Source organism: Nuphar pumila, chromosome 2 (genome assembly GCF_984573655.1).
Source record: "Nuphar pumila chromosome 2, dmNupPumi1.hap1.1, whole genome shotgun sequence".
NCBI lineage: Eukaryota > Viridiplantae > Streptophyta > Magnoliopsida > Nymphaeales > Nymphaeaceae > Nuphar > Nuphar pumila.
Window position 1 is genome coordinate 39011282 of NC_143250.1, and position 14069 is coordinate 39025350.

Consider the following 14069-nt stretch of genomic DNA (forward strand, 5'->3'; position numbering starts at 1 on the left):
ACGAGGAAGTGTATATGGATCCTCCTTTGGGATATGACCATGAATAAGACAAGGTATCCAGACTTAAAAAATCCATATATGGGTTGAAGCAATCGCCACGCGCCTGGTTCTCAAAGCTAAGTTTTGTTCTTACTGATATTGGATTTCAACGTAGCACTGCTGATTACACTATGTTTATCTCTTGTATGCCTCAAGGTACTGTTATCCTCTTAGTCTATGTAGATGACATTATTATGACATGTAACAATGAACAAATGATGCAGAAGGTAAAAACCATTCTCCACACTAAGTTTGAGATCAAAGATCTTAGGAAACTTCGATATTTCTTGGGAATTGAAGTGGCACATTCTGACAATGGTATCTTTCTATGTCAAAGGAAATATATTTTGGATCTTATAAAAGACACAAGTATGATGGGAAGCAAAGTGGTGGATACTCCTCTTGAAGCCAATACCAAACTGAGAATAGATGATGGAAAAACAGTGAGGTTGAAAGCTTTCAAAGGTTAGTTGGAAAATTGATTTACTTGACTATCACTCGACCTGACATATCCTATGCAGTCAGTATAATAAGTCAGATTATGCATAAGCCAAGATCTACACATGTTGAAGCAGCTCACTGTATTTTGAGATACTTGAAAGAAAGTCCAGACAGAGGTATTATCATGAAAAGGAATAAGGACCTCAGTGTACTAGGATATTGTGATGCAGATTGGACGGGAGATCCAAATGATCGAAGGTCTACTACTGGTTTTTGTACGTTCGTTGGTGGAAACCTAGTTACCTGGAAAAGTATGAAACAAAATGTTATGGCTAGATCCAGTGCTGAAGCTGAATATCGCGCCATGGCTAAGTGCTTGTGTGAGCTTGTTTGGATTAAATCTCTTCTTCATGATATGCAAATTGATGTGAATGAACCGATGGAGCTAAAGTGTGATAATATGACAGCTATTTATATTGGAGCAAATCCTGTTTTTCATGAGAGAACAAAGCACATTGAAGTCGATTGTCACTTCGTGAGAGAAAAAATTCAAAACAAAGTCATTCGCACGTCACATGTTGGGAGCAACGAACAATTGACTGACATCCTTACGAAAACTTTGCATCGGGATAAACACATTGATATGTATAACAAGTTGGGGCAAACTAGCATTTGCGCACCAACTTGAGGGGGAGATTGTTATCCGTATTTTTTAATTACGGTCTTTTAGGAAGGAAAGGCAATACGTTGAAGGATTCCTTCCTTTGTTTGTTATGCTTATCTTGGATAGTTACTATCCTAATATGAAAAGGATAGTAGCCCATCGTTATTTATGTACCCCCTCTCTTCTTTTGCGAAAAAATAATAAAAGAGAGAGAGAGAGAGAGCAGTGTTTCATCGTGGATGTAGGCAACAACCGAACCACGTTACATCGTTGTTTGCGTCTCTTCTATGTGTTCATGTGTTAATAGATGCCTCACTCTGATTTGGGTGTACATAGACGATCCCAAGCTATTAGATGGAGGTGATTATGTGAGTCACCCCTATTCCACAGGAATATGCAAAAAACTATGTTCCAAAGCAATTCACACTTAAGGAATCCCAAAGGATAACAGCCAGTAAATTGATATACTTGAGAGGACATGTCTGATTAAGCAGATGCGTCCCACGTAGGAAAGCGAGTGCGGGACTTCCAACCAGCAAGTTGCTTGTCGACGCACACCATGATGTCACGACATAGATCGGAGGATATCCTGTCTTCAAATAGAGGAAGACCTAGGTAAGCGGATGGGAAAAGAAGCACGCGACCAACCCAAAATTGATTGAATATATATATGCTGGATCCGGGCATCATCAACATGGATAGTGAGCAAAACTGATTTTTCTGCATTCACTCTCATGCCTGCAGAAGACTCAAATTGAGCCAAAATATTTTCCCCCTTGATGAAGAACTATTTAACCACACCATTACCTTCAATATCCCAAAAAGCTTGGTAAAAGCATCCAAGGAAACCATCCGACCCTGGTGCTTTATCACCTGATGGTTTGAAAACCGCCAAACGGACTTCCTCATGACATCCAACCACGAACTCGATATATAAAGCACCAATCGACTTTTACAAAATTAGCTTCACTACCATGCTGATTGTTTGTCCATGTGAACCTGTGAGAGGGGTCACTGACTTCAGGAAGCCGTTGGATTGAATGAAATTCTCAAGGTCGTGACACGAGTATAAATCTGGTGGCCCCCTAGTTTTATCTGCAGCCGACCACATGGAGTTGAAGTCTCCAATGGTGACAAGTGGAAGTTAGGAATGGAGTCTGGACCAGTTGTGCAGTCAGATCGGAGAAGAGACCACTGCTGAAAATGTAGTTTGAAATTCAATATCTTGCATGTCAGCTTGAATCCAATAATGGTGCAGGGACATGGCTTTGTGAGAGAAATCTGCAGAGGGTCCCATAAGCAAAGAACTCTACTCCACCCCTCAGTAGTTAAAGGACTGGCAAGGAGTTCATAATCCGGCAACCAACGATGGAACTTTGTAACATATCTCATTGGGAAGGGGCTGAAGCAACCCCCGAACATTCCATGAAAGAATATGTGACGATGAAGAATATGACATATCACGTTGGGAAAGGGCTGAAGCTAATCCCTGAACATTCCATGAAAGAATTTTAATGGGGAATGTGGACCAGAGGAGTGACGATTCGGAGTTGCCTCGAAATTCAGAGTACTCATTTGAGGTTCAAGGCCCATCGCAGAAGCCAAATCTGAAAGCACCTCAGAAAACTCGTGTGGTTGTGGCAATACTGCAGACAAGGAAGCAGGGGGTGAAGGAGTATCAGGTGGTTTAGGTGGATGAGGTTTGACAAGGGCTGTATTGGTGATGTCACTTAAAACTTTTCTTAGAATCAATTTGTCGAGCTCGAGGAGCAAGAAGAAAGCTCCATAGAAACGCGTTAAAGAAAGACATGTTCCACAACTCGACTGAGAGGCCTCGAAGGTGGAACCAAATAGGCACGAGGTTAGAGGCCTCCAGTTTAAACAGCATACCAGGATGCAAAGGATTCGAAACTAAGGTGTGTCACCAGCAAGACGCCATGCACCGTGCCACATAATAGCAGATATATCTTCCTCAGTAGAGACGCAGACGAGAAACAAACCATCGATCGCCATGGAAAACTTAGAACCCCACATCGAAGACCGCATACGTTGGAGAGATTCAACAATAAAATCGTATTCCAACCGTTTGGAATGCAATTCACTTAGAGAGACCCACCACCATGGTGAATCAATATGGGAAGGAATAGGCTGAATCGGATATAACCAGAGTCAGACGATAAGAAGACTCCTCCACCATAACATCGTCATCCTCGGCATGATCGTCGAATCATGCTGCCCGCCTTGGCTAACAACATTTGCCCAAGAACAATTGACAACACCAGGAGATGGACCTCCAGTAGTCCGTTCACCAGGGATGTGGGAGGCATCATGAGTCAGAGCTCCACAAGAAATGGAGCAGCCATGCTTCACAGGGGACGTTGATGAGAAAGCCATTGGTTTTGGTGGTTCCTCAGTGTCGCCCATATTAGGAATGAAGGTCGATTAATTGGGACTTAATATGGTTATACAACCTTGGAAAAGATCCCCCTCGACTAAGGCAATACATACTTTGTTGGCATTATTGGGAGTTTTAACATGCCATCTTCGGTGGTTTTGATGTGAAGTAACTTGGTTGGGCCACTTTGGCTAAATTGCTAATATCCCCAACCTAGCACAGAAATCCTGAGACAACACCCAAATGCCGACTGACAACCCATGCTAGCAAAGGGATGGGTCCTTTCCACTATTTTCCACATCACAAACTTCACCCCTCCTTCCCTTGACTGATGCAACCCCTTAGTTTGGATGTCACATACCCCTTTGAATGACAACATAGATCCTCTATTCAAAACACCCTTGAGTGTCCTAGCAATGTACTGTTCACTCTCATGCCTTTGTCATCAACTCACCATCAAACTTGAAAAAAATAACACTGCCATAAAGAAGTCGAGTATGCTCTTCTTCTTGCTTACTATATCTCTCCCAGCATCTTGCAGATGAGGATAGTCAATGGAACCAAAATCCTCATAAAGGCAGGGTTCAGATCATTCCAATCTCCACCCCCATCAAACTTGACTCTTGGGACAAATTTACTAAATAACTCCCTCCCACCAGAAACATAGAATGATCAGTGCTTCTCAGTGCCTGCCAATTACTCTCCATATATATAATCTTATTTCCAGCGTCTTGCAGCTTGGGAATGGTCAATTCGGCCCCTAAATTCAGAGGGGCCTTAGCCATGCTCCATCCCAAACTAAAATAATTTACATTAAAAAGAACAGGTATACAATACATGACAAGTTGCTTAATATACGTTCTCTCGCTAACATTCTAAGTGAAACCTAATGGAGAGAGTTTCTCAAACAACTTATCTGTGTTAATGCATTCTTTGTTCAAAAGGATACAATTTGCTTTAATCATGACTGGACAAACGCCGCAACGAAAACCACACGCAACATAATATAAGTGGAACAGGAAGGGATGTAAAAGTATTTGGGAAGAAAAGGCCTCTGCATGCTCATGGACTTGTGCTCAAAAAAACCAACAACTCAGCATATAAAGCTAAAAATACTCCAGAAACTCAGAGGCCTTAGCCATGCTCCATCCCAAAAATAAAATAATTTACATTAAAAAGAACAGGTATACATGACAAGTTGCTTAATATACGTTCTCTCGCTAACATTCCAAGTGAAAACAAATGGAATTAAATTTCTCAAACTTATCTGTGTTAATGCATTCTTTGTTCAAAAGGATACAATTTGCTTTAATCATGACCGGACAAACGCCCCAATAAAAACCACACGCAACACAATATAAGTGGAACAGGAAGGGATGTAAAAAAATTTGGGAAGAAAAGGCCTCTGCATGCTCTTAGACTTTTGCTCAAAAAAACAAACTCAGCATATAAAGCTAAAAATACCCCAGAGACTCAGAGGCCTTAGCCATGCTCCATCCCAAAATAAAATAATTTACATTAAAAAGAACAGGTATACATGACAAGTTGCTTAATATACGTTCTCCCACTAACATTCCAAGTGAAACCAAATGGAGAAAATTTCTCAAACTTATCTGTGTTAATGCATTCTTTGTTCAAAAGGATACAATTTGCTTTAATCATGACCGGACAAACGCCGCAATAAAAACCACACGCAACACAATATAAGTGGAACAGGAAGGGATGTAAAAAAAATTGGGAAGAAAAGGCATCTGCATGCTCTTGGACTTATGCTCAAAAAAACCAACAACTCAGCATATAAAGCTAAAAATACTCCAGAAACTCAGAGGCCTTAGCCATGCTCCATCCCAAAATAAAATAATTTACATTAAAAAGAACAGGTATACATGACAAGTTGCTTAATATACGTTCTCTCGCTAACATTCCAAGTGAAACCAAATGGAGAAAATTTCTCAAACTTATCTGTGTTAATGCATTCTTTGTTCAAAAGGATACAATTTGCTTTAATCATGACCGGACAAACGCCCCAATAAAAACCACACGCAACACAAGTGGAACAGGAAGGGATGTAAAAAAAATTGGGAAGAAAAGGCCTCTGCATGCTCTTGGACTTATGCTCAAAAAAACCAACAACTCATCATATAAAGCTAAAAATACTCCAGAAACTCAGAGGCCTTAGCCATGCTCCATCCCAAAATAAAATACAACAACAACAACGCCTTCATCCCAAACAATTAGGGTCGGCAATATGAACCAAAAGAAAATCATTTTGGGTCCTCCACATGAATCCTTCTCCTCCAATCATTTCTATCCAATGTCATGTCCTCGGTGAGGTTCAAAGCCTTCATATCCTTTCTTATCATCTCCATCCAAGTCTTCTTAGGCCTACCCCAACCTCTTTTAGCTAATATATTTTCCCATTTCTCCATCCTTTTAACCAGAGCATCATTAGGCCTTCGTCGAATATGCCCAAACCATCGTAAACGATTCTCACTCATCTTATTTTCAATGGGTGCAACGCCTTTCTTCTTACGTATTTCCTCGTTTCGAATCTTATCTTTTAGTGTCTTTCCACACATCCATTGAAGCATACGCATCTCAGTTACACTCATTTTTTGAAAATGATGTCTCTTGGCAGCCCAACATTCCGTACCATATAGTAAAGCGGGTCTAATTGTCGTCCTATAAAACTTCTCCTTCAACCGCAATGGCATTCTACGATCGCACAACACTCCAGTTGCACTTTTCCATTTCATCCACCCAACCTTAATCCTATGATTTACATCTCCATCAATTTCTCCATTCTTTTGAATGATAGATCCCAAATATTTGTAACAGTCATCCACCGCTATTTCTTGCTCACCAAGCTTCACTAGACTCTCATCACTACTTCGTTGCTTACTAAACCGACATTTCATATATTTTGTCTTACTCTTACTCAACGTAAAAACCTCTTGCCAATCCCAAAATAAAATAATTTACATTAAAAAAACAGGTATACATGACAAGTTGCTTAATATACATTCTCTCGCTGACATTCCAAGTGAAACCAAATGGAGAAAATTTCTCAAACTTATCTGTGTTAATGCATTCTTTGTTCAAAAGGATACAATTTGCTTTAATCATGACCAGACAAACACCACAATAAAAACCACACGCAACACAATATAAGTGGAACAGAGATGTAAAAAAATTTGGGAAGAAAAGGCCTCTGTATGCTCTTAGAAAAAAGCCAACAACTCAGCATATAAAGCTGAAGATACTCCAGAAACTCCTACTAAATCAATTACAACCCAAGCAATAAACCATAAACAGTATTTGCGGAAAAACTACATGAAATAAAATAAATAATGTCATGATCACCAGAATTACATTATGCAGTTGTACAGAACTGTCAAATCCAAATGCTAGAATACCTAATGACATCAGACATATTCCATCATATTATAACACCTTGATTAAATAAAGATGAATTTACCAGGAAAAGCATATTCCACTGCTCCAACATAGAAAATCTCTGTTCATTGTGCATTGCAATGTAGTCTGCAGCTAGAACAGTAAGACAAGAGGTTGAAAAGAATGACTAAACACAGAGATTTAGTGGCAGTAAGAGGCTTCATCTTTCCAAAAACAGCCCATAAAGTAAAATAAAAGTAACAACCTGTAAGAAATGTGCAACATTTAAAGCATTCATGCCATCGTCCGAGTGCCACATGTTTCTAATATCATATCTGAATTAAGCAAACAATGAAACATACACTCTATTCAAGACAAACAAGTGCAGGAATAATTCTCCCCACCATTTAAAGGAAAACTTCCTCAAAGAGCACACACATAATAAATAGAACTGCACTCCCTAGAATCCACACAATCAAAAGCCATCCATTACGATCTGATCAGATTTCTATTAATCTTGAAAATATGGCAGAGCAGTGACAAAACAAAAAATATGCCGTTCTTTGGAACCTGAATCAATCAAAATGATTGTTCCAACCACAACTGTCAGGATAGCAAGAATGCTCTTTCTCTCCCTCTCCTTTTCTATTCTACTTAAGATGTCATGAATGAGTTACAAAACACATGGATGGTTGAAGCATGGAATACCATTACTCTTACAGGGATAACACATTAATAGACAAACTAATTTGAGAAAAAGTACTTACCAATACAGGCAAACATAGGTTCTTGAGATATTGCCACCTGGTGATTGGCAAAAAATTTAACAATAAGACCTATGTATGGATGGCATTAATGATTCTCAATCAAACTCGTCAAACATCAGTGAGGACTATGTTCATGGATATAATAATCAGAAAATGAAATTGGTTTCTTTAAACGGTTTCTTTGAGAATCCCTTTCTAGATTACATAGCCAAATAATATTTTTAAATTGCACAAACAGAAGGGTCCATTTTCTTATCAAGCTACCTACACAAGGATTTTCTTCCCAAACACAACCCATAGGAACAGAGTTGGCCTGCAAAACAAGCAGTAGCACAAATTCTGCCAGCAAACAGTGAGTTAAAGAATCAATAAGAATGCATGATCAACTCAGAACTGAGTGCTAAACAGTAAATGCCACTAGGCCTAATATCCACCTGGTAACCAATGAACCTCCATCCAACCATGGAAATCAACATCACAGCAATGCACCGCCATTCACTCTATCAAGTTACCGAATGAGGAGAAAGCTCCCATATCTTGTATCAAGCAGATTTCTTGGTGGGAACAACATCAGGCATGTCCTCAGAGGATGAAGAATATTCAGAGGAACTGGAAGAAGACATAGCCCAATGCTTCCTTCTCTTTTTTTCTCTGTGACCATGTTCATGCCTTTTATGACTTCTACCGTGGTTTTTCGTTCTCCTTCCACTTCTATATTTTTCATGAAAATCATCCTCATCTGAATCATCTCTTCTATGTTTTCTACGGTGTATTTTTTCAGTCTCTTCTGAATCCTCTCTCCTATGCCTTTTATAATGCTTATCATCCTCTTCGGACTTTTCTCTTCGATGCTTTTTATGACATTTTTTGTCATCTTCTGATTCCTCCGTATGATTCCTTTTGTAATGCTTCTTGCCATTTTCGTCGGATTGTCTTCTCCTATGCTTTTTATGGTGTTTCTTGCCATGTCTGATTCTCTTCTCCCTAGACTTTGACCTCTCCTTGGACCTTCTCTTGCCACAACCTTTTGCAGCAATCTGAGCACTCGGGTCATTATCAATCCTTTCAAACCCATCACTTTCTTTTTCATTCCCTGTTTCAGTGGTTGTCAGACAAGGCACCAGGTTCATGTTCATATCTTCACCTGTTTCTGATGAAGAGTCTGTTTTTCCCTGTCTACCACCTATATACTCATCTCCACCTGTTTTGTGGCTATTAAAGTTGTCCTCTACAGATGCAACAGTATACACTGGCTGTTCCTTTTTCTTCATGTCATATATTTGACTATCAGCTACAAATTCCTGAGAATAAGCTGATTCCACCCCATGATTAGCGGTCTTCAAGCTCTGGTTGGCAGCAGGATCATTCTTAACATGTGACCTTACATCAGATCTATTTTTTCTTTCTGACACAATATTATCAGGTTGAAAAGCATCCTTCTCTCCATTAGGTCCAGATTTCTGATTTTCATGGCCAGTAGAGGTATCTTCAGTGTGTGTATGGTTGCTGCATCTAGGAGATACCAAGTCACTTGAACCGGGACTTCTACCAACATTGAGTTCAAGGGATTTTTCTTTCTTACTGTTTAAAGCATCTAAGTTACCATGCGCATCATCATTCTTGTACTTACAATTCTCCCTATTTTTGTGACCATATTTATCATCAGATTTCAGTGGCATGTTTTCATCTTCTCTCATTCCCAGTGACATGGATACCACCACTTCATCTGAACCATTAGAGGTAGCATGATTTTGAGAATAAGATGCATGCCTTAACACTGCAGGGCTTCTCTTCATTCCTCCCATGACCTTTCTACCAGAATGATTAGTAGAAATTGACTCTGATCTCAGAGAAGAGCTCGAACAACCATTGTTTGTCAATCTTTTACTGAGAGAGGAAACATCATTGACATGACAACTGTATACATGTTCAGACTTATCATTCTTCTCGACACTACTAACATCATCATCATCTTTATTGATAATTTCTACAGGACGTCTATTACCACAGCTTTGACTGCTTCTGGAGGAAGTAAAGCTTCTGTTATCTGTATGTTTTTTTTCACTTCTACTCTTTGAATGTTCGGAAGTTGAACTGAAGCTATTTCTGTTGACAGGACTTTTGGAAATTATACGCAACCCTGTCTCAGTACTATGGTCTGACTTAGGAGAACGAGATCTATAAGGGAGATGACGAGGAGAAGGAGACTTGTCACGACAGCGCCTTGCTGTTCTGGATCTGGACAGTGATCGTCTGCTTCTGCTCCTGCTCCAGCTTCTACTTCTATGACAAGAGGGAAAGCCTCTGTCATGATAACGATAATCCAAATCTCTTCTGCGGCTTGACCTATGGTACTCCTCATGATCATCATAACCACGGTTACCATATCGAGAATACCTATGACTTCTGTAACTGCTGTAGTCTCTAGTGGAATGCCTTTTGCGCTCAGAGTGGGCATACCTGACAGGAGACCAGGATGGAGAGACAGACTCAGACTTTGAGGATCGAGAAGTTGATCGAGACTGTGGCTGAGGTTGGGATTCAGACCTTTCCCTGTACAAATGAAAGTTATTTTCCTAACATTGCATATTTATAGAGCATAAAGTTAAGAACACAATGTAAAACTAGGGAAAAAGATATAGAAGACAATATAAAAAACATGAGACTGTAAGGTAGGCGTACAGAAATACTGTAAAAGGTAGATATCCTCTTGAAACAATAAAAAAGTACATGTTATACAGAGAAGAGTCAGAATCAGGGAATAAACATGAATATGATTCCTGGGAATTATAAGTAGCAATATTAGATAAATGGTACATGAATTGGTTAAAAATCTACCATGAAGCACTAGAACCCAGTCCAACTTATGAAGAAGGGGAGAGAAAGCTCAGCTCTACACTCCCCAGTATTATGTTTACCACGACGTAGGTACTTGACTTACATGTGCACTACAAGTATGCACAGCCATATCATGATGATATATTCATGTATTTATCACATATTTCCTACACAACTTATTGGGCTGTAATTTGTGAATGTTTGTAAGGTTCAAGCATCTTCTATTTCTACCCTAACACTTCATACATTCGCTATAATTGCATTTCTTATTAAAAGCATGACAAACCCTAAAATATTGTCAGACCTCGTTCAAGGCCTAAAACCAAATAATGGATGAATCTGTCACAACAAATACAAAATTTGACGGCTATGTTAAAATAAAGTTGCACAAATGCCATCTACCTCTTCAGAGAAGGTTCATTTGCTTTTTCTTTCTCTTCAACAGTCTTTTCTCCAGTTAAAAGCTTGCTGATCTGTGCTGCACGGGCAACTGCTTCCTCGGCAGCAGCTTCAATGCTAACAGCATTTGCTGCAGCCTGTTGTTGTGCTAATAGTTTCTGATTTAGTAACGATTGTTGAAAATGGTATTGCTGAAGCGCTATAGCATGCTGCATCAATGGTGTGTTGATAGGCTGCAGAGGCACATACGCAGATGTGGTCACAACAGACCCAGACAAATGTTGGATCGATGACACTCCCACATTAGAACCGTCCTTTGGTGCTCCAGCACCAGGTTCCATAACGTGCCCTCAAATTTCAGCTACCTTGAATACAGTGGTTCCCTTCCAAACATGGAACTGCAACCCTAAATCCTTGAATGTTCAGAACCATTGTTCACAGACACAAATCCCCCAGATAAATGCAAATACTAAACCATATGCTACACACAGGCAAAACTTGAACTGAAAACACTAGCAAAAACCTCACTAAACTGTAGAGTTAAATAATAGATATATAGAGCATATTTACGGAACAAACAATAGATGCTACTGCTTAGCAACAACAATATACAATAGAGAGATGCGTGTGAAGTTCATCTAGGGATACAGGATACAGATCGACATGATGAGCTTTGCAGGGAGAGGAACAGAACAGGAGTAAAAATGTAAAACATTCGTGGCATGATAGTTTATGAACTAAACGTGTCCAACTGACCAGTATCCTACTAGAACCAAAAACTAAGCAACAAAAGAAATGCCGGCAAATATCATTTGAAGATGAAAGGTAAGAGTTTCAGGTCCAAGGGCCTGGGACAGAAACCTGGCCAAAGCACCCCGGAAACCAGTCCATCATGAAGATGAACGGCATCTACAACCTCCTATGTGCTTCAAGCTTTGAACGAATTTCTGCCGTCCATTTCTGCATCGAAATTTTTTGTTGGGGCCCATCTAGGTGGAGACTACAATCTTCCATCTTTATAAAGCGTTGCATCCAAGGTGCCTTGACAGAAAACCGTCCAAGGAGCTCGAAGAGAAATACGTGAAAATACCATTTGAAGATGGAAGGTAAGAGTTTCAGAAGCAATTAAGTTAAAACCTAGGGCGCACCAGCCGCAACAAACCCACCCGAAACCCTCACCAGAAAAAAAAAGAAGAAAAGAAAAAGTGGGCTCTAAGTAAATACAGCTATACAAGTGAACATTTTCGCATACTCGAACAAATCTATGCCTTGGATTAGCTCAAATAGATTCATCAAATCACACATAGAAAAGCAACGTGCACCACCACTCCCAACAACATAAAGAGCTATGATATTAGAATAGTAAATAGAAAAGGAGGGATAAACAGACGTTAATCCACTAGACCCTTCAAGAAAACTGAGAAAAAAAAGAACCCATCAAAGCATGGAATTGGGGTATGCTTCTCCTAAAGAATGCAGGTGGAACTCATCGCCATCTAAAACATAAACTAAAAATAGAAATAAAATCCACATATTTTCGACCCAAAACGTGCCCTAGAAACATCAAAACCTGGGGTTCAAACCCCACGAAATAATCAAGAAATTCCTCAAAACTTTTTCCCTCAAATCTGATCCCCAAAAAAGCAGAAACCCACCAGCATAATTATGCAATAATCTCACAAAAAACTGAAAAGATTAACCGATGAGGGTTTTTGCAAGACAAAAAAATACGATAAAAAAGTTTGCATGTTGAGTCCCTACTAAGTCGAGACAAAATCACTAATCGAAAATAAATCCATCAAAAAGATAATAAAGAGGAAAAAGAGCATGAGAAGGGGAGGAAGGACGGGATTACCTAAGCACGACGGAAAAGAGAGGCGGCAACGACGTACGGACGTCTCATCCCCACGGCTTCGCCATCCAAAGAGGAGAAGGGGTTTTCACAGAAACAACCCGTTTTTCAGTCGGCGTCGCACTTGAGCACCCGTTTGTGAGAAAATTGACCATATTGCCCTCTCTCTATGTACCTATATATATATATATATATATATATATATATATATATATATATATATATATATATATATTCAGAGAATAAAACTGAACATATTTGACCCCATTTCTTATTCAGCGCCGTTCTGTACATGGTTTTGAAGTATTTTATGATAGATCGAACCGTTAGTTGTGTTTATTTTAGTAGGTTTATTGGGAATCTTGAATCATGCTTTTTCGAAAAAAAAACTTATTTTTATGACCCGAAAAAAAACTTGGTACCTTCATAACAATTGATTTTGGATCACCAAGAAATCCTGTATAAAAGTCAGATTTCTGCAATCCAAAAGCTGGTTCTTACTAAAAAAACTATACATCACATCTACGGTGTTACAAGTGAAAAAAAAAAACTTAAAACTGCGTTCTTTAGGCTCTCTTTTTTTGTTAGGTCTCGTTAGGCCCCTTCAAAAATAATAGTTTTAAGTTTTTTCACTTCTAACACTTTAGATGTGATCTATTGGTTTTGTTTAGTGGGAACCAGCTTTTGGATCGCCAGAATCTAACCTGTATACGTTTTTCTGATGATGCAAAATCAATGGCTACGAAGATACCAATTTGTTGACTCATAAAAATATATTTTTTCATAAAAAAAAAAGCATGATCCAAGAGTTGATCCCCACTCAATTGAGTATGCTAAACACATCTAACGGTTCATACCTAGGGGCATAACAGGGCAACACCGACTCATTTCACTATATATATATATATATATAAAGAGAGAGAGAGAGAGAGCTGAATAATATTTAGCCTCGCTTTTCTCATTCTGCTATGTTAGGCCTCTGAAGTGTTTTATGATAAATATGAGCCATTAGATTGAGTAATAATCTACTCTTGGATCATGTTTTTTTGAGGAAAAATGTGATTTTATGAGCCAAAAAAATTTGATGCCTTCATGGTCATTGATTTTGGATCATTAAAAAACCTTGTATATAGGTCAGGTTTTGATTATTCAAAAGCCGATTCCCACTAAACAAAACCTATAGATCACATTTTTTAAGAGTTTTATGATAGATATGAGCCATTAGATGCGTTTATCATGCTTGATTGAGTAGAAATCGACTCTTGAATCATGTTTTTC

The 14069-nt window shown here is 39.0% G+C and overlaps 1 protein-coding gene across 2 annotated transcripts; it reads right to left on the minus strand.

The window, feature by feature from the left end:
- Positions 1–7865: 7865 nt before the first annotated feature.
- Positions 7866–12883, minus strand: LOC149845298 (uncharacterized). Of its 2 annotated transcripts, none has more exons than XM_089995675.1 (3): positions 12795–12883; positions 10943–11337; positions 7866–10255 (listed from the first exon to the last, which is right to left on the minus strand). In XM_089995675.1, the coding sequence occupies exons 2-3, from the start codon at positions 11278–11280 to the stop codon at positions 8245–8247; spliced, it is 2349 nt and encodes a 782-aa protein (XP_089851801.1). In that variant the 5' UTR covers positions 11281–11337; positions 12795–12883; the 3' UTR covers positions 7866–8244. The 2 variants fall into 2 exon arrangements, with proteins under 2 accessions (XP_089851801.1, XP_089851802.1); XM_089995676.1 differs by having other exon boundaries at positions 10943–11345; positions 12795–12869.
- Between the last annotated feature and the right edge of the window lie 1186 nt (positions 12884–14069).